The sequence below is a fragment of the Chenopodium quinoa genome, unplaced genomic scaffold (assembly GCF_001683475.1).
Source record: "Chenopodium quinoa cultivar QQ74 unplaced genomic scaffold, ASM168347v1, whole genome shotgun sequence".
Lineage (NCBI taxonomy): Eukaryota > Viridiplantae > Streptophyta > Magnoliopsida > Caryophyllales > Amaranthaceae > Chenopodium > Chenopodium quinoa.
This window is the reverse complement of record NW_018742914.1, coordinates 5,830,440-5,851,938: the sequence shown is the minus strand read 5'-3', so window position 1 is coordinate 5,851,938 and position 21,499 is coordinate 5,830,440. Positions and strand designations below refer to the sequence as shown.

General features: G+C 36.2%; 3 protein-coding genes across 3 annotated transcripts; 1 reads left to right on the top strand and 2 right to left on the bottom strand.

The window, feature by feature from the left end:
* Positions 1-3,853: 3,853 nt before the first annotated feature.
* On the bottom strand, positions 3,854-8,800 carry LOC110728020. Its single transcript, XM_021907622.1, has 4 exons — positions 8,590-8,800; positions 8,151-8,285; positions 4,860-5,047; positions 3,854-4,359 (listed from the first exon to the last, which is right to left on the bottom strand). Exons 1-4 carry the CDS (start codon positions 8,646-8,648, stop codon positions 4,172-4,174), a joined length of 570 nt encoding a protein of 189 aa, XP_021763314.1. The 5' UTR covers positions 8,649-8,800; the 3' UTR covers positions 3,854-4,171.
* Positions 8,801-10,034: 1,234 nt separating this feature from the next.
* Positions 10,035-13,772, bottom strand: LOC110728019. The gene is made up of 2 exons (XM_021907621.1): positions 13,061-13,772; positions 10,035-11,927 (listed from the first exon to the last, which is right to left on the bottom strand). Exons 1-2 carry the CDS (start codon positions 13,179-13,181, stop codon positions 10,354-10,356), a joined length of 1,695 nt encoding a protein of 564 aa, XP_021763313.1. The 5' UTR covers positions 13,182-13,772; the 3' UTR covers positions 10,035-10,353.
* Positions 13,773-16,949: 3,177 nt separating this feature from the next.
* Positions 16,950-19,578, top strand: LOC110728018 (probable inactive receptor kinase At1g27190). Its single transcript, XM_021907620.1, has one exon. It carries the CDS (start codon positions 17,355-17,357, stop codon positions 19,164-19,166), a length of 1,812 nt encoding a protein of 603 aa, XP_021763312.1. The 5' UTR covers positions 16,950-17,354; the 3' UTR covers positions 19,167-19,578.
* Positions 19,579-21,499: the final 1,921 nt, after the last annotated feature.

Here is a 21,499-nt window from a genome sequence, read left to right as displayed (position 1 = left end):
TATTATTATTATTATTATTATTATTATTATTATTACGAGTATTTTCATATTGTAAAAATGCTACGACTCTTACGAGCACTTCAAAATACTTATGCCTTTTCTTTTATTACCAAGTGAAAAAAATACGTTGTACATATTTTTTTTTTGAGGAGTAATACGAAGTATTTTGTTGTATGCTTGTATCCAAAATACCAAAAAATTAAAAATCAACAATATGCTAAAGGTACTAAATGGAAAAAAAAAGGGGGAGGGGGGGGGGGGAAGGGAATAAATTTGCAATCTTTTGGACCCTTGAAAAATGAAAAATTCCATAGAGAATAATTAGGGCTAGAAAGAATTAAAGTAGGAAAATGAAGCCACTAGTGAGACAAGGTATAGGCTTTGAAAGGGGACGACCAAAGAAAGAGGAACACAATCTACAGGTTAAAGTAAAGCATAATTCCTTTTCTAATTAACCAACTTAAATCCGAATATTATTTTCCTTAGCAAAAACTTTTTAATGAAATAAAGCCGAGATCCTTCAAGGAATTAGCAATGAGTGCTCATCCGCTCATGATAAGGAGTGTATAAAATTAACCGTAATAGCAAATACTTACTCCGTTCTTTTTTACTTAATTTGTTTTTTTATCACGCTGTTAATGCAAAATTTTAATGATCAATATCTTTAATTCTTCGTAAGTAAAAATTATTAAAGTTTTATATTAAGATAGTACTTATTGAGGAAATTCAAAAAGATCGAATATGAATATGTTTTTCCTTGCATACTATTCACAAAAGATGGTCAAAAGAGGGGTGATTAATAGTGTAAAAGTCAAAGCGGATCAAGTAAAAAAAGAATGAAAGAAATATGACATTTCTCTAGTAGAAGTGAAAAATGAGAATTTTCAAACAATCCCTTGAAAGTACATTTAAGTAGAGATGATCATTGGGTGGGTCAAACCCAAGGGCTAAAATTCCTGCCCAATTCTTGGACAGGGCCAAACTTCAAAAAGTTTATGCCCAAACCTGCCCAAAATGGCTAGGTGGTGTGGGGCTTTCGGACCAGACCAAACAATCAATGCATTAAAATGTTTTTCCAAGCCCGCCCGCCCCCCCCCCCTTTTTTTTTTTGAAAAATCGCATTTGGTTTCGGACAGAAAAAGGCGCATATTCTTACATGCATATTCATGCATGTAGAATAGCTGCAACACGGGTAAAACACATGACTTTCTTTTTGAAATGCAACCCATCTCCAATCATGACTTTCTGCCCTAATGTTTCTTCCCGCCTACGATTTTGGTTTTCTTTTTCCCAATTCTCTCTGTTCTCCTTTCTTTCCTAATTCTCATCAAACTTTGTGATCAAAATTTTCATTACAATTTTTTCTTCTTTGTTTTTTCTCCTTCCTTCTTCAATTCTTTTTACTCTAATTTTTATGATAAAAAAAATCTAAAAATATACAATTGACAAATTTTGATCAAAATAAAAGATTACGAAAGATATGTTAGATATAAATGATATATAAAATTATCATTTATAGCTATATAAATATTTGTGTTAAAGATATGTTAAATAATTTTTATTTTAAGCAATTATATTATATAAGGTTAGGAAATTATTTTTGTATGTAAGTGTTGTTTCTTTGATTAAATTTTATTTAGCCAAAAAAAAAAGAAAAAAAAAAGAGCTAAAGACACATTAAGAGATAACACGTGTCATTACTTATGTGTTTTTTAGTATATAATGTAGTTATTGATTGATTGATTATTTAGCTAGAATGCTAGATGATTTGGTTGATAAGAAATCATTAATCTACAAGATTTTAAGCACTTGAAAAAAAAGGGGAGAATTTAAAGAAATATTGTTGATATCATCAATTGATAAGCCATCCTAGTGAAACATGCAATTGCCCAAATGCAAAGCATTTGACTTTTAATAAGTACAAAAAAATGTTAAGGCATGTAACAATTTTTAATGTATAACTGTATATACAAGTAATACAACTACTCTACAAAATATTTAAACCATTTAATTAAGCAAGTGTATGAGTGTATCCCCAAATGCCCTCTCAACTATTTATAAATTGGATTGTCTACAAAGAATGTGATGTACACGTTCTATACCATATTTTACCCTCATTTTATAGCTATTTCCGTATGGTTTTTGAGCTCTACGGAGCTACTTCTTGCTAATATTCTCCTCTCTAGTGTGGCTTGGTCTATTTGATTGATTTTGTAGGCATATGAAGATTTTTGGATGATTTGGACTTGTTTTGGATAGCCACGAAAGCTTATTAAGATGGAGGAGAATTTCACCTGTGTCCGCCCTGGAGGGCAACATTGCCCTGGCAGCCAGGGCGAAGAAGAAAAAAAGTGAAAAGTTCAACTCCCATCCGCCCGGACCGGGCGGAATTGCCCTGGCAGACTGGGCGAGCAGAGTATTGTGCAAGGAGACGAATTGTGTGTCGCGCCCGACCGGGCGGCTTTGCCCGGTCAGACCGGGCGGAATGTCGAAGACCGTGTTTTCCTATTTTTTTCGGGTTTTCTTAATTAAGGGATATAAATACCCTTTGTAAACCCCGACTTAACATACTTAGTTATTATTTTCTAGCTTTAAAACCTTCATTAGAACCCTAATATTCTCTCTAGATCTAGATTAATTTGCACTTTCAAGTTTTGATCTTTGTTCATCAACAATTGGTACTTTTCTTCATTCAAGCAATTGGTATTCATCTTTATTTCTTCTTTTACTTTTTATTACTTATTAATCATGTTTTCTTCATTGAATATTGTTCTTGCTTTCGTTAATATGTGTGAGTAGTTTCTTTATTCCAAGATCTAGCGGATCCCGAATATAATTAATGCATGATTTAATTCTTTAAACTCTCTAATAATTGTAATTGATATACTTAATTGATTATGCTTATGCCAATACTAGATTAGGGATAATTGGTATTGTTATTAATCCTTTGTTTTAATCGCAACGGGAGTTGGGTTTTGACGGATTTGAATAAATCAATTAAGGGTTTGAAGTTCTTCACGGGAGTAGTTGAATGGATGATTAGGAAGTTAGAGTAATGTGCTTAAGGTCTTTAATTTACATGAATCCACGGAAGTAGGCTTGATTGTGATTAGAGAAGCCATTGATAACTCGGGAGAGACCATTGGTATTGTTCATGGATTACTTTTCCTCTTTAATCAATTAAATTATGTGTTAAGGGTAGAACGACTATTGCATTAATTGTATTCGTGGTGATGCTTGATCTTGGATGTTTTTAGCATTGATTTGTCATATTGTTTTGATTTAATCGTTTTAATTAGTTCTTTAGTTATTGATTCTCACTTATTTGAATTGGTTACTTGCTTAGTAATTGTTTGAGTCTATTTAATTAGTTGAACCATAGTCTCTTGGGATCCGACCCTTGCTTGCCCGTCTACATAGTAGTGGTTTAGTTAGGTTTATTTTTGTTAGGTACGCGACACGCCTATCAGAATGCACGCAAGATAGTATCATATACTCATATTAAACTCAAATTTTCGCCAATTAGTCACAATTTACATTTATGGTCAAATTCTATCAACTGTGACCAATAATTTCCATCACTATAATAATAAAGTACTCCTAACATATACTGATATACTTGTTTAAATATGATGCAAACTAGTACTAAATAATAATATTTATTAATTATAGTTTATATATATATATAGTTATCTAGGCATATGATAATAGTCATAATACTACCCATGGAATTGTGATTATCCATTACAAACGCACAAATCCTCAATTGCACCACTGTAACTGATCTCGATTCAATGTCAAATAACAGAAATACAAATGAAAATAATAGAACTTAAGAAATCTTGAAGTTAAATTTAAAAGATCTAATAGTGTCCATTTTGAATGCAGGCATTTGTAAGCCTCATTTCGTACATTGTTTCTACAAAGAAAATTTCAAAATCGATTTTAGAGAAAAAAAAAAAAACATTTATAAGCCTCAATTCATACATGAACATACCAAGGAAATTATACATGTACTCCACCTATCTATGCTCAAAATTGCACGCTCTCCAGGAAAATTGCGATAATGTCTCATGTATGTATAAAGAATATATGAATTTATTATTCACTTCCGCTGCAAACTATGGAGGAAGTTCTTCCTAAGCGTATTCATGAAAACTGCACTAAGTCGTCATTCTTTACCTGGACTTTTTGTCTCTGGACACCTAGTGCAAGCTTGACATGCAGGGGAGGGGACCTCATCTGAGATGTTAATCTTAAGGGTTCTCTGCGCTTCTTCATTTCCTGGAATGTAGAGCACTGCATCCAAAATTAAGATGTCGAAGTTGCGTGGCCGGAAGAATGATGACCAGGAGTCATCTGGCAAAACCAGCAGGAGAAATCGTCAGCAAAGAGGAAGGGAGAGACAATATAGGCAGCGCAGCAATTGATAACTGACTACCCACCCAAGTTGATTTAGACAATTACTCCCACTGTTGGGAACTAGTTATCATATTATTCACTGCAAGAGTGCATGACGATGTCACAAGAATTTAGTGTTTGATCCCTCATTACTTTTGGGAATGTGATAACTTTTTTTTTCCCAGACATTCTAGAATGGCTGTGTGACGTAATATTTTCAGACAATAGAAATTAGGAATATTTTGATTTGGTCAAATCTTATCGCAACATATTGCTTGAAGATTACATAATCATTGCATCAATTTTCTACGATTATCATGTAAAAAGCTACTCTTTCCCCTTTCTTACCCCTTTCAGCCTCTTAGATTATTAAACAAATCTCCTCAAACAAAAGTTCAAAAAGGGGGGAGGGGGGTACAAGAAGATCAGGTAAAAGATGAGAGAAATTATATGTTCACCTCCATCGCGAACAGCCTTCAAGCGAAGAACTCCATCGCCTTGAGGTCCAGAAATAGGAAATGTGCAGGAAACAGATTTCCTCTTGTGAGTTACAGCAAGTGAAGCACTATACCAAGGGCCTTTTACTACTGGTTCGCCTATAGCATTTATGACTTCCTGGTTCTTGCTGGCTTTGTCCATTGCCTTGCTGAAACCAAAGAGGACAAAAGTTAATATCAAGCAGTTTGAAAGTTGAGTTCAAGATGGATTTAATTATATCAAGAAATTGGATTTACTGCATAACCACTAGATGTGTATGACATTTCAAAGACGAACCACACTATGCACTGAGTTATTATCACTTGATTGTATGAAAAAAAAAGCAGGATAAGTAAAGCCACCAGGCATCAGCCAAATAATATTATCAAGCCTGCCTTTCACAAAAGTCAATCTAGGCAATACAATATATGCCAAAGGCTTGTGCAGAAACCCACTTAGATTTTTATTAAAGAGGTTAAGGATGGTCTTTCTTCAGAATATCTCTCAAACTTCTATATTAATGGTAAATATTCTCCTTCCACCAAGAAATAGCCATAATTACACATACTAGTATACTACACTAAGATGTTCTGAAAAGATTTAAATACTTTCTTCAAATAGGAGAATTCCACGAATCGACTTAAAGCAAAAAAAATTCACTTCAATTTTTAGGACTTGGGTCAATAACAAAGCAAACTAATGTAATGCATCAAGCATAGGGGAAAGGACAAGGTAGCCATGTAAGTAGTGCAAAATGATAGTTATACTTCACGCATATCTGCTAGGAACCCCCCCCCCCTCCCAATCCCCTCCCCCCTCAATTGATTCGGTTTGGTGATTGAGATGCTATAGGAATGACAAAATTATTTTGAGTGATAGAATAATATGATAAATTCACAATAAATCAGTACTTTAATATGGAGACTGAACTTTGAGACTGTTATTTTAGACGAAGATAAAATATGACTACATTTATTAATGCATCATATGATCATAAAAATCCATATGCAGCTCATATTGTCAGCTGTCACCAGTCAGGCAGTCACCACTCCCCTCCCCACCTCACCCAAAATAAGGGAAAAGAAGTAAAATATCTCAAGGAAAAAAATTAAAGAGATTTTTAGAATCTTTTTCTCATATCTACAATTGACGATTCACCAGCTTCCCAGCAAGATTCAGGCTTTGTTCACTTCACTTCAACAAAAATTTCAGGAAAATGTAATCACTAACTCTTGGCAATGGCTAGAAATCTAGAAATCCCAAACAAAACACGAAGTATTACTTAGACCTTTGATCCATGTTGCATGCACCTTGCTGAATCAATCTTTGTTATCTGTTACATGAAATTCACTTAGACAGCTACCCACCTCTTCTTTGTTTTGATGCACCTTTGTTTTCCGAGAAAATTCACAAGCTTTTCTTTTCTGTGGTAAAATATACTATTGTATGATACTATGATTTCTTACCTGATTGTCTCATATGTTGACTCGGTAATCCAAAATACGAAGTCTGTCACTAAATACCCATGCTTATATATTACTACAGTTACAAGTTGTCAAACTATATATGGGCCAGAATAGATATCCTCATAGACAAAGGGCACTAGGGCTATGCTTGGCACTATAAAGAATTAAAGATGGCCACTCATTTGATAATTTTGGGAATCCCATGTACAAGAAACTTTTCCTAATATAGTTGCACTTATGTTTATGACTTTTTCAAAGAGTCTCCTCAAATATATTCTTCTCTATGGGTACAAATTTGTCAAGACGATCTCTTTCGATTCCATACCATCATAAATTGAACAAATAAAGTAGAAGCAGCGTTATGAATTGATTCTAAATTTCAGTTGAGATCAACAAATATCATACAGGTTCCTCCTGTATCCATCTTCCAGTGGGAATTCTTCTTCCTTCTTGCAAGACATCCCATTAAATTACTTTTTTCTTTATCCTCTTATCAAACAGTAGATCACTATCAATATTAAAAATAGTTAAGCCAACCTCTCTACACTGATATTATCAATCAGACAAACACACAGTTTTCCAATTAACATGGAAAGTGAGAGAATATATTCTGGGGGCAAGGAGTTCATGGAAGAAGTAAGAAGGTAAATTGTTGGGAAACTTCAGACAATCATATACATTTCAAATACTTATATCACCTTACTATGGTGGCGAGAATCTAAGGGGAGCAAAAGACACAAAGGAACTGAAACCACACTAAGAATCTAAGAGGTCACTCCACTATCAATATCTTTGCAATATTCTGGTAACCACCACAACAATAACAATAGGCCCTACAGTTTTGTTAGGAATAACTTAATACTGATACCTTTGATTAGTTTTATTCTCAATTATATGAGATTAACTCTCAAATAGCTATTACTATCCCCTCACCTCTCACATATTTTGCCGATGGACTTAAAGACATGCACATGTGCATACCTGAATATACCACATCACTTTCTTTAAATTATACAAGTAGCAGTTATTGCCACTAGCAAATTCTGTAGCATTAAGAAACTCATTACTAAATAATGTCAATTCCATTGCTTCAACAACCCTTCTGGCTCGAACCTTTGAATTTAGGTCCATCAACAAGCCTTGTTGTATTACAAACATAATTGCAACTTTTCCTCACTTCCTTATAGTGGCAACTTTATCTAGTGATTAGTCAACAAATTTTGGGCCTATTTGGCAATTGGCACCACCCTATTTTTTTTTTTTTTTTTTCAACACCAAAAATGTTTGAAGTACCAATAGGCATTGAGAAGTAAGCATTTGACACACAACAGTACCACACTACAAAAAAATATACACATTCAGACAGAGAAAGCACATAATTTCAGCACGAAGGGTTGCAGATAGCAACAGAAATCTAACAGTTCTACAAATTTCTAGCAATCTAGCCCATAAGACAGCCTTTCAATAAACGGCTTTGTCAGATACTGCTGCCCATCAAATAGAAGGTTCGGTCTAATAAAATTATCACACAGATGGAGGCAAAACCAAAATAAAAATTGTTGTATGTAGAATCGACAAAAGATAACTTGACTCGTGTATCAGGTAAATCAATAAGAATAATTTCTATGGAGTTTGTGCATTGTGAATGCTAACAGCTAACAGTCTTGATACACCAATGTCCGGATCAATGAAACATATAAATGAATCACATTGTTCTATAGTGCAATATTATGTACAGGTCATTATCACTTCATTTCTAAATTCAAAAACCCGGCATGAATAACTGAATAATGAGCTGTATCATACCTGCTACATCCCTGGTAGATAGCAAGGTCATCAATGGCACTCAAAGCAACACCACCAGTAAGACAAAGCAGTGCAGTCGACACCACTTTTCGGCCCAATGATCTGCTCTTTTCTTCATTAACAGACTTCGAAGAACTATAACAAAGCCAATCCAAAGAATTAACACATACATCTGACAACAAAAATTGAACATTTTCAAAGAAAAAAAAAAGTCAATTTACAGCACAAATCAAAATGGGCAAGAAGAAAGCACAAAAATTTAAGCTAAAATGCGAAAATTAGCAAAAGGGTATTCATTAATAAAGATAGAAATCAATAAATTTCATCAAATAATCAATCATACAACTTGAAAAACTAGAACCCAGAATTCAATGAAACAAAGAAACAATAGAATATGAAGCTATATAATATATGGAAGAAAATTGAGAAATATTGGTACCTGGAAAATTGATTTGCTGATGAGATCCGAATAAGAGAGGGTAAATTTCTTCTGAACATGGTTGATTTTTCTTTCAAATTTTAATTATTTTAGTTAAACCCTAAAAAAACAAATAAAGGGTTTTCGGTATCGACTAGCGAAGCAACAACGTGGTTCCATCCATGCCACGCCTACTCAAATGGGGTTTGATTGTTTGAACACTCCTTATTTTGCTTCTGTCAAATTGTCAATTAATTGGGTGTAGTGCACCTTAGCCCAGATTGGTTTTGTGTCTCGAGCTCTCAAAGGCCGGAGGTGGCAAATGGAGTGTTCGGTTAAATTCAAGCCATAATTTTCTTTTCACTTGAAGTTTGACAAGGTAAAATGATTGTGTCGTGTCAGGTTCATGTTTGATCTTGTGTCACTTTCGTGTTATCCACAAAATCTACCAAAAAACTATGTAGAATATTAGATAATTGCATAATTTGACCAATTTATAACATATTTTGTGCGGGTTAGTTTCGTGTCATGTTGTGTCGATTTTGTGTTTTCTATCAGTAACTTGTATTCATATCGTGTCAGTTTCGGTCATGTTGTCGTGTCGTGTTAGAGATTGCAAGCTCTGCTTGAAGTCAAGAATTAATCAACTTAAGGTCGTATTCGGGCCTATAATTGTTCGTTAAACAATTTTATGTTCATCAAAACATTGATTTTGTACGCAAGCAGGGATGTTCACCAAATCAAAATTAATTCAACACTCGAAGCCTACATTGATTAAGCTGGAACTGGTCTACCAAACTAATAAAACTGAACTAAAACTCGAACTGGATCGATTTAGATCGGTTTAGAATTCTTCTTGATATATTAAAATATAAATATAAATTCTTAACCAAAAGGCTAGATCGATTTTCTTTAATTGCTCAATGTCGAATTGTGGAAGTAAAAGAGGCATCTTCATTGAGGACAACCAATTAAGGTTAAAATTTAATATCCTTGCACGGTTGCACCTCATATTATTATTTGGATCTAACTATTTGTACTATTGTAGACACACAGTTCAAGCTCGGCGGGTCTTTAATTTGTGTTCATACTGATGAACCAATTTGAATTCATACATGATACCAAGCAATCATAATCATTTTAGCGAATTCAAGGGGTATAATGATAAACTTCTGGTAATTGCGAAAGCATATAATATCAATGGATATGAAATACTTGTAGAAGATTAGAACAACTGGCTAGCTTTTCAGTCCAATGTTATGAGTCGAATCTCACAATGCTCATAAAAACATTATAGAATACTATAAAATTTGCAGATTAAAAAATCTGATGCAGTTTTAAATTTTTAATCATTAGGATACTTTTGAAAAATATGTGAGGTATTCATTCTATAATAATGATTCCAAAATAGTACTTCGTACTTTACATGCATATTAAAAATCCACACTCGAGATGTGAAATGTGAATAGATTTAGTAATCAATATGTGATCCTCTTGACCTCTTCACAAAAACTAATGTTCCCTAAGTTATTGTTCATGTGTCACATTGTTAGTTTGAAAAGAAGTTACAGTATGGAGGGTGATCAAAGTTTACTAGCTGACTATGACATCCTTTGACATATACATAAATGTATGCATATAATTGTATAAAACACTTCCATTTACATGTTCTTTACACTTTCTTTGGCCATTTTTTCCAACAAGCTTGAATTGAAGTCTAGAAAGATAAATCCTGTTAATATGATCCTAGAACAGGTTAAACAGAATGACTTTTGGCAAGTTATTCTACCACCTTTCATCCCCTAACCAGTTGTTCTTCTCTTTTGGACCACTTGGTCCAGACTGCTCACAAAGTTCTCCGGGAAGCTTGCCAACCAAGTTTGCAATTGAACGACGTAACAGCAATGGAAACCGTTTGACCACCTTATCCAGCTCTTTCCTCGAATCATAAACAATATGTGGCCCCCATTCTCTCATATACTGCAGCCAGAAAGGCTCAGTAACATCTTCTCCAAGATATTCAGCAGCAATAATCTCATAATGGGTGCTAGAATCCACAAAGAAGTTGCTTCGAGCACAATCATTTCTTATCCCAATACCAAGACCTGAAGACCCTTGAAGATAGGTTCTCGGATATGGGTAGCAAGCATGGCCATGTTTAGATGCATAGACGACAGGTCGGTTTCCCTCTATGAACTCCAAGTCACAAGCATTCTTCCACACACCACCACTGTGCTGTGAGAAGTATACACTGTGAAGTTCACCGGTGAAGTTGCTTACACGAAGAGTAAAATGTTCCCAATCACCAATATGTTCACCTGTCCTGCTCAGAGCAATATTACGTGGTCCAATCTTTATGGTGGCTGGTCCATTGAAAGGTGAAAAGAGCCACATTGCTAAATCAGTGAACGTGCCACCTAAAGCTGGTTTAACATGAACATAAAGTTTGGCTGTTTCAAGGTTCCCACGCTTGAGAACTTCCCTTCGTTCATCAGCAGGAAGGTCTAACCAAAACTCACCGTCATTTTCTCCACCACGAGGCAGATTAGAGCCTTCAGCATCAATAGGTTCACCATTAGACTGTCCAGCTTTATATAGAAGAGCTCCATTTATGAAGAACCATGAAACAGAAGAGGGAAAGTAGACCTCATCTGGATGGAGGAAAACGGTGGGACCATAGTGATGAATCAGTGCATGGATCTGATCGAGGTTTGGCATTGCATGCCAATCGAGGTCTTTGTTTTTCAAACATGTAACAGGCATTTCTTCTTCTGCAGTCCACAGACTAGTACAACAGAAGGTTCCAACAGGTACACCTCTCCCCTGCATACCTCTGTTACGAGGCCTAGTCTTAAAGAGTTTGCAAGGGATATTCCGGAATTTTGAGTTTATTTCAAGCATTGAATCACAAGTCTCACAATCATCAACAAGGTCCTGTCTGACACATCCTACTTCAGCCAGATCAGGTTTAACAGGCTGGGTTGTCACAACAAAGCCTAAGGCTTTATAGCCTGAAGGGGGTTTCGGCAGCCAGAAGTAACTATGTTGATCATAGATTTCCATGCCGTCATCTGAATTCCAGACCAAAGTATAATCAACAGGCATCATAATGGCTAGTAAGCTAGGATCTTGAGACGCCAATCCCTTAGCAACCAGAACATAGCCATTTAAAGGCTTATCATTTGGTTGGCAGTAATGACCAAGGCTGAAGAATCCTACAGGTATGTCCACAGGCTTATAGAAAGAAATTCCTTTTCTTCTGTCATGTGACAGATGAGAGCCCCAAATAAACTCGAACCTCTTTATTTGCGCAACTTCTATCTCTCCAAGGTTTATTACCCCAGTGGCAAATCCTCGCCCTGATGAATATCAACACAAGTGATAATTGTGATTATGCGATTCTATGGTACATGTTAAGGTCAAAACCATACGAACATGCTCTAGGATGTCCAGAATATACTGAGTTATTTTCATCCCAGGTAGGCTACGACTACCACGAAACTATACGATGCATGCCAAGTCCTGTTATCCTTGCTTTACTGAGTTTAGGCAGAAAAAGATGTTCTATTTTCTTCATGATAAATCAGTATCGATATGCAAAATGGGTCTAAAAGTCCATGCTGATTGATTATCTATTCCACAAACAGCAGCAATCTTTGTAAATCATGCAAAGCAGTCAAATACTCGAATAGTCATAAATGCACGGCGAGAAAATTATTAACTAACATATCTTAGTATAATTTGACTGATGTATTTCTGAATATGAAATCTTTTACTCTAGATGATTGCAACAAAAAGCATATAATGGTAAGAGCAAAAACAGAAAGAAAGCAACAGTTTGTACTATTAACAAAACAATTGAAGACATTTGCAAAGGAACAATTTGTTTAATTGAATTTAGAAAGAAAAAAAAAATGAAAACAACATTTATTGATTTGGCAGCTTCTTCAATTGCTGTACATTTCATTTAAGGACACCCATAGTCAACTATTTACCCAAACAACAATTTCTTGTGAAACATGGTCGACCATTTACCCCTTTATACACATATAACATTTTACATATTAGTGTATTACATTATACTACTTATGAATTATAGTGTGACACGGTCTCATATGACTAGGTAAAACACGCTTATATGAACATTGACAATGTACATAGTGATAAAATTAGTATGATCATAAAATTTTCTCCTAAAGCAAGATTTTGTCACTACATTAATCATAATCAATTAACCCAATTAAACAAAGATTTTACCTAACATAGTAAGCAACCTAGAGATAAAATCATGATCAAATTCGACATTTTCAACTACACCCACCCACCCACATGCTCATATGAGTGATACACCCACCCACCCACCACCTAACCCAAGTACTCAAAGCCATGTCCCGAGATCAAATCCCGTCTACATCACTGATTCAAACAACGCCAACAAATACATTCTTCAACAAAATAATAAGAACAAAAATGACAGGTAGAAGAAACACACCTTCAGGCCATTTAGGCAATGGAGCTGGTAACAAGAAAGTGTTTAAAGAAGGCGACATATTTACAGATTTAATTCCATAATTTCTGGGATACCCAACAATCTTGCTCAACCACAACCCCATCAATTCAACTCAACTCTAATTGATCAAACCCATCTTTACAAAACGGGTTTCCGGGGAATCGGGTTTGGGTTTTCCCTGATAAGTTTAAGAAGTTATACAATCAAGAATTCTCCAGATTATTATTGATCATGTTGTTGTTGAAATCTCAGGATTATTGGGTTGGTTTTGAATTGAGAGGGAAGATGGGTTTAAGGAAGAACCGAATGGAAATCCGGGTTTCAAATTGCAGGATGTAAAGGAAAGGAAAGGGAATCAATTGAATTCCTTGTTCATGTTGTGGTTTTTTCTTCTGAGTGATGATTCTTTGTTTGTTGAGCTGCTCTACCAAAAAGTAAAGAAGAAAGCTAAACTATGCCCACCAATCCATGATTAGAATCTTTAAATTAATAATGTTATCCCTGTGTGAAAAGGAAAAAAAAAAATAATACAAGTATTCCGTAATAATGTTATCCAATCTAACTTGTCAATTTGTCATGGACTAACCAAGTATAGTTTGGTCAAGTTTGCATTTTACGATCAAGAGTTTGGGGGATTAAACCCTACTAGAGATACTTTAGAGGTGGAGATTCTCTTACCCTTTCCCTCCACTTTTAGGGGTTGTTTGGTTCGCACGAGGGAATCGGAATGGAATGAACAAAGGGAAATGAGAAGAATGGAATGAAAATACCTAAAATTTGTGATGTTGTTTGTTTTAAAACAAAGGGAAACACTCCCTCTATTCCCACCACCACACAACCACCAGTATCATTCACTCTCCAACGTTCCCACCACCAAACCAGTCGCCGCACCTCCCCCACCGTTCTCCCTTCGCTAGCCTTCCCCCGTCCCTCGTCGACCCAGCGGAGGTCGTCCCTCCCCCGAAAATCTCCTTAGCCCAGAAAACCCTAAAGCCGCTAAAACCGCTGAAAAGCCTCACCACTCCCCGTGAAATCCTTCGAACGGCCCTCCCCCACCCTCGAAACCCTAGCGCCTAGGGTTTCGATGGTGGGGGAGGGTCGTTCGACGGATTAACCGTGAAGAGGGTTGGTTTTTTAGGTTTTTCGATGGTAGTGGAGGCTCGGGGAAGGGGCGGCGAAGGTCGGTGGAGCTGTGGAGGTGCGATTGGGTGGTAAAAGGGTGGTGGCTAGGTGTGGGTGTGGTGGTGGAGGGGTGGCTAAGGAAAGGGAATGGAAAAGTCTAGAGGGGTGGGTAATGAAGTTAGAAGGATTTAGGGTAATGGGGAGGGTAAAGGGAATGAAATAATGTGTTTAACAAACAACAACAAAGGGAATCGAGCCAGTTGATTCTCATTCCCTTTGTTGATTACCCCCAACCAAACGACCCCTTAAAGTGTCTAGTCCGCTAACCTGGGTTGGGAGGACCTATGAGAGGTTCCGATTCGATAAAGGCCCTTCTCCTTACCAACCCCCCCAAAAAAAAAATCAAGCTACAAATGAAGTTGAATAATTTAAACTTGTTCGATAAATAAACCATCTCTTTTATGAGAAAACTGCAATGAAAAATAAAAACAATTTGTCTCATTTACTAGCGGCAAATACAAGTTCATGCCCCAGATTTACGAAATTCGGTTATCTGATGGCATGAATTGTAAATAAGTGGGAAAAGCGTGCCCCTTAGTTCAAGTATTTTGACAATTCAAGATAGGATTCATACTCCGTATTAACTAATCGAGTTATTTAGGTTTGAATCAGCTTCTTCATATCTAGACGCATACTACTCTCTTCAAACACATGAAATTTGTGTAAGCATAGAGTGCACATGAAATTTAGTGTTGCATTATTATTGCAACCATTTTGAAACTTCTAGAAATTAAATACTTCACAATTGATATCCTTAAGCCACGTTATTTATTCTAATAAAGGACATAAACCCAATTACAATCAATCTACTCTTAACAATACAAATGCGCGAGTGGGAAGTTTACACGAGTAACACACTCCAACCAAAAATATATATTAATATATTATACATAATACATTTAATCATTTATAACCAACCAAAACTATATGATTATAAAGATTACAACTCAACATTTTTTGTTCATCATTGATGGGATCATCGTCATTTGAATATTTGATAGTGATTGACTTAGCATTATTCCTAGTGCTTCCTTCAAAGCATCGGTGGTGATTGCCTAAGCACTAAGCATAATTGTTGTGGACATTAAATCATGTGTGATCATAAAAAGGGATTTATGAATTTAAATTTTGCCTAAAATGAACAACTTTTTTTAAAACCCACTAAACCTCAAAGGCTATACAAAGTATATACACTTGGGGTTTATGTAATAAATGAGATTAGTCAAAAACCAATATTTTAGAAAAACAAAATTATTTCTTAATTATTATCGAAGTACTTTATTTCGATAATATCAAGTAAAATCATTTATTTGTATTTTTTCACGTATAGCATTTGTTGCTCTATTTAACTTTTTTTTTAACACAACATGTTAACCACCTTTATTATAGAGAAGCATAACCTTATTTGACACAAAAAAACACGCTATAATTAATGAAGGCATGTTAAGCTTAGTTACACAAGCATGACATGATGACATGTGGACTTGGGTCATGCATGGGCCAACCTTTTAAAATTTTTGGCATAACACATGGATTGTAGGATGTGCCACCCGCGCCTAGATAACCCCAAAATACATGAGCTCGACACGAGACATGACCCAAAATAACCCACTACAATCTTTAGTGTATACAAACAATGAGGTTTGAACTTTTGATATAATTCGTATGAAGAAAATTTAGGAAATTAATTCGCATGATCGAACGAATGGTAGCAAGCCAAGCGAAGTGATCCCAGGGAATGAAGGAGATAGGTCTCACGAGAAAGCATGAAGCGAGGGGCTAAATCTCATATAGAAGAGAAGGATCCGCCCCTTCCCTCACAGCTCCCTCTAGCCAAAGGAAATACTTGCATTCAGCTCCAAGCGAGAAAAGGATTGGCTTGAAAACAGCAAGAGACATTTTCTAAGTCAGAATGGAACGAATATGACAAGAAGATCGATCCCGTATGGAGCCATCGTCACAGTATGTCAAGAAACCTACCTTTCCAGAGGGTTTTGCAGACAAGCGCTTCAGGATCTTAATTACGGATTTTCTGCTGCCCAACAGACTTTGCTGTGCAACACCATAGCTGTCTCGTAGGCACCCTTTTCTTCAAGTCCGGAGACTGGAGCTTTGATAGGAAGTGCACAAAGTCTACCTAGGCTCGTTGGAGTGAGCAACTCTCCAGATCTATTTTCAACTGCCATATCAAAACGGTGCGTTGGGACTAATTATCATACTTATTAATAATTGGGGGAGAATGAGTAAGGCTATTTTCAGATAAACTTTGTCAAGCAAATACGAAGTACTTGCTTACTTAAGTAATTATCAAGTTACATATCCTTAAAAATTCATAATATGGTAAATAAAGCTATGGCAACTTCATATTTGGAAATGTACTTATAAAATTGGTGAGTCACTCTAGGACGAGTCTCAACTTCCATAGGTCCTTTAGGATGAAGATTGGAAAAGTCACTAATTAACTTTAGGATGTAGGATGAAATCCTACGGAGATTATTATGGTCATATTTTCCTTCATTAAATGTCAAGTTAAGCATGATACGAAGTAAAAAAAAAAATAATGATAACAAAAATTGTAAACGGAGGGATGAGGGAGTAATATTAATATAGTATATCTTATTGCAAATCGAGTTATATACTTCGTAATAGGCAAGATCATTTATTTCGAAGTTTGAATCTCATTCACATTAATGTCTTTCACGTTCTATAAATGAGGATTATTCTTCCAATCCACTCCTAAAAATGATAGTTTTACCCTTGAAAGATGATAGATATATGACATATATCACCCCTCCCACTCCATCCACATCTAGTGGGACCCCAATTCCAGAAAATACAAAACAAAAACAGAAAACAAATGACAGTCAAATGCTCTTTCATTCCTTTCAAAGCAAAGACCATTCAACTCTCTAAAACTCCTTTCTTTCTTTCTTTCTTTCTTTCTTTCTTTACTACCATTCAAAATTTCCAGCTAATAGTACTCAACCATGCCCAAAAGTTGACCTCAACCCTAAAACCTAAACCCCCCAATTCTTCTTCTTCCTCATTTCAATCTACTGTATATGTGTTTAATTTTTCTGGGTAATTATCAGTGATGAAGAAGAAGCAAAATTCAGATCTACCCACTTTCCAATTCATCATTTTCTCTCTCCTAACTCTCTCTTTTGCAGCTGAAGATGATGTAAAGTGTCTGCAAGGTGTAAAAAACAATTTGAAGGACCCACAAAGTAAGCTTAATTCATGGAATTTCAAAAATTCTTCAGCTGAAGTTGCTTTTGTCTGTAAATTTGTGGGTGCTTCTTGTTGGAATGACAAAGAAAATCGATTAATTAGTCTTCAACTTAGAGATTTTCAACTTTCTGGGGAAATCCCAGAATCTCTTGAGCTTTGCTCTAGCATTCAAAACCTTGATCTTTCTGGTAATTCTCTTACTGGTAATATCCCTTCTAAGATCTGTTCATGGCTTCCTTTTCTGGTAACTTTGGATTTGTCTAGTAATAAATTATCTGGTCAAATTCCACCTGATCTTGGTAAATGTCAGTATTTGAATAAATTAATTTTGTCTGATAATCAGTTATCTGGAAATATTCCTGTGCAATTGTCTAGTTTGAATCGATTAAATGACTTTTCTGTTGCTGGGAATGGATTATCGGGGCCAATTCCAGAGTCTTTTGCTAATTTTTCCAAGTCAGGGTTTGAAGGGAATGATGGGTTATGTGGGGATCCAATTGGGTCTAGTTGTAATGGATTGAGCAAGAAGAATTTGGCCATTATTATAGCTGCTGGTGTTTTCGGGGCGGCTGCATCGTTGTTAGTAGGGTTTGGGGTGTGGTGGTGGTATTTTTCGAGGGCGAGTCGAAGGAGGAAGGAAGGGTATGGGCTAGGGAGAGATGATGATGGTACTTGGATTGATAGGTTGAGGGCTCATAAGCTAACTCAGGTTTCCTTGTTTCAAAAACCGCTTGTGAAAGTTAAATTGTCGGATTTGTTGGCTGCTACTGATAATTTTAGTGTAGAGACTGTTATGATCTCGACTAGGATGGGAACTACATACAAGGCTATGTTGGCGGATGGTTCTACTTTGGCAATCAAACGTCTTAATACGTGTAAGCTGAGTGAGAAGCTATTTAAGACGGAGATGAATAGGTTGGGAAAGCTTAGGCATCCGAATTTAGTGCCATTGTTGGGTTATTGCCTTGTGGAAGATGAGAAACTTTTGGTATATAAGTACATGTCTAATGGGACTTTGCATTCAGTGCTACATGGAAAGACGATTGAATTGGATTGGCCAATGAGGTTTAGAATTTGTTTAGGTGCTGCCAGAGGGCTTGCTTGGCTTCATCATGGAGTGGAGCCTCCGCATTTGCACCAAAACATTAGCTCGCATGTAATTCTTCTTGACGAAGATTTGGATGCTAGGATCATTGATTTTGGGTTAGCAAGACTTATTTCTTCCTCAGAATCGCATAATCAGAGTAGTTTTGTTAATGGGGATTTAGGAGAGTCTGGGTATATAGCACCGGAGTACTCAAGCACCATGGTGGCGTCACTTAAAGGGGATGTTTATGCATTTGGTGTAGTTCTTTTGGAATTATTGACAGGCGTGAAACCATTGGAAGTGAGTGCTGTAGAGGAAGGGTTCAAGGGCAACTTGGTAGATTGGGTGAATCAGCTGTCAAGCTCTGGGCGAATGGTGGAAGCCATTGATAAAGATATACGTGGAAGAGGTTATGACAATGATATCCTTCAGGTCTTCACAATCGCCTCAAATTGTATAGTTTCTCGTCCCAAGGATAGATGTTCCATGTTGCAGGTTTATGATTCACTAAACAGCTTGACTGAGGACCATCCTTCCGAGCAATTTGATGATTTTCCATTGATTTTCGGAAGACAGGATATGGATTAGCCACCTCTATACCAGCATATTACCCAGGTTCACAATGATATTATTTGAGAGCGTGGTTCTTTTGTGCTGGTGAATTTGTATAATGCACCTGTATAATGAACCCTTTTGAAACGTTATATGTTGCAAACAAAAATAGATACCCAACTTTTGGTGGAAAGCTACCTTTGAGCCTCTTGATGTCTGCGATATGCTCTCTTGTTTTGAGATGCATTATCTGAAGTTTATTGTAGCATGTAATTTCATACTTATTGTACTATGTGTAAATCAAAAGATGGATCAAACTTTCCTTCAATCTTTGAGGAAAGATGCAGAAAATTGTCCAAATGTGCTAGTCAAGCTTATTACTCCGTATATAATGTACTTTAATAAATTAGTCTCTCAATTCAATTGCAAAAATTGGTTTGTTTAAGAACATCTTTCTCAGGAATGAGGTTTCACTTTGATTGTCTTTATGTATGCTTTCTATCGTTTCTATACCTATTGTGAGTTGAGAACTAGCTGTGCTGTGTTGCCTCTTTTCAAGTCATTGCCTCTGTTTAAAGATTATAATCTGATATTTTCCATGTCCTGCATATAATGGATCAGAATTATCAGGTGAATGCAGTTAACACCAAGCCCACCATCTCCAATTCTCTGACCTGAATTATCGTTGTTTCAGCTGTGAAGTTTTGAAGTACGCTGTTGTACGGTTATACCAGTGTTGCTGTACTAATGTACCAGTGGAACATCCAAATGTATTACCGTGAAGTTTTTAGTAACAACACTACAAGAGCAGTAACTGTGTACGGATTTTCCCACTCAGGTATGATCCATGTTGCTCCCTATACTCCAAAGTCCAAACCCTCTTTGGTTATTGAAAACATGTAATGGCTCTATTTCTAAACAATTAAACGTACAATAGCATATGTAACAGTTACCATGGGATAGAGAGTGGATATAGCTGTAAAACCAAGCTCAAACTCGGTAATTCACATCCAAGTTCATACTGTCTAGATCATAGCATGATTGATAGTGAACATATAATAATGCCACAATCACGAGATTGTACAGAGTAGGAGAATTTCTTTTCAAGATCGAACAGCAGAGCACCCATCCGACTTTCTCTCACTGTTTCTTCCATTTCTAAGAGCTCGCGTAACATATGTAGTGTGCCGGGAAATGGAGCAACACCATCTGCCGCCACACATTATAAGATGGATTCCCTAAACTTGATGGTTTGGAATTTGGATGCTTATGTAAACTAGGAGTTCCCTAAATTTGATAGTTCCAATGCTTCTATAAGCTAGAGTTCATTCTTTTGTAGACTAAAATTCCCTAAACTTTGGATTGGATTAAGAAATTCACCATGTTAGTCATTGTAAGATCTCTGATGACCAAAATGTACCAGGCTTGGACATTTTTATATTGGTACTTAAACAAGTTAATACTTCCTTCGTATTTAAATAAGTTAATATTACATTCGGTCCAAATTACTCGTAACTTTGGAATATTTTATATCTTACAAATAATACCCTAAAGTTATAAGTAATTAAGACCGGAGGTAGTACATAACTTATAGAAGCTGGGGTAAATTCTCGTTTATAGTCCTTTACTTTTGACTTTTTTCATTGGTAGCCAAATTTTTGGCAATTTGTATAGGCCCATTTACCATCATTCAATCTAGCTCACCTTTTTCCCATATAAAGATCCAACATTCCAACCTTTTTACCACCAATCCACCATCTCTTATTCCCTTTTGTTTATTACCATAAAAATAATAACGGCTATTTCACCAAATGTCACTGACAAATTTAAAAATTCACCAAATGCCATCGATATTTTCAGAATTCACCAAATGCCACTCAGTTTTTAAATAATTCACTGAGTGCCATTAATGACTAACGGCCGTTAACTCCGTTAGTCATTAGGGTCTAATCATGACACATGTCACGATATGATTAGTCTATTTATTTTAATTCATAAAAATAAAAAGAAAATAAATAAATAAAATAAAAAAAACAAAAAAAAAACCCAAAAATTTCCCAGCCACCTTCCCACCACCACCAAACCCTAGCCCCTCCCCTTTTCTCGCCGGAAAACAGCCGGCCACCCCCTTAACCAACAAAAAACGGTCGATCGACCCTTAAGCACTCCACCTGACCCACCGCCGACCCCCAAAACCACCCACGCAACCTGCCTCGACCCCAAATACCACCAACATGAGCTTTGATTTAAACACCCAGCGTTTTCCAACCACCGCGCAAAACCACTCCTCCTATCCTCCACCCTTGAAACGATCAAATCGGCCATAGAAATCGACCATTGTAGATTTCCATGGTTGATTTCGATCGTTT

Coding starts and splice junctions, on each gene's coding strand:
- LOC110728019 (XM_021907621.1), bottom strand. CDS start 13,181: ATGGGGTTGTGGTTGAGCAAGATTGTTGGGTATCCCAGAAATTATGGA. Junction 11,928..13,060: donor ATTGCCTAAATGGCCTGAAG/GTGTGTTTCTTC, acceptor GATATTCATCAG/GGCGAGGATTTGCCACTGGG.
- LOC110728018 (XM_021907620.1), top strand. CDS start 17,355: ATGAAGAAGAAGCAAAATTCAGATCTACCCACTTTCCAATTCATCATT.
- LOC110728020 (XM_021907622.1), bottom strand. CDS start 8,648: ATGTTCAGAAGAAATTTACCCTCTCTTATTCGGATCTCATCAGCAAAT. Junction 8,286..8,589: donor TCAGCAAATCAATTTTCCAG/GTACCAATATTT, acceptor GCTTTGTTATAG/TTCTTCGAAGTCTGTTAATG. Junction 4,360..4,859: donor GAAGGCTGTTCGCGATGGAG/GTGAACATATAA, acceptor TGGTTTTGCCAG/ATGACTCCTGGTCATCATTC.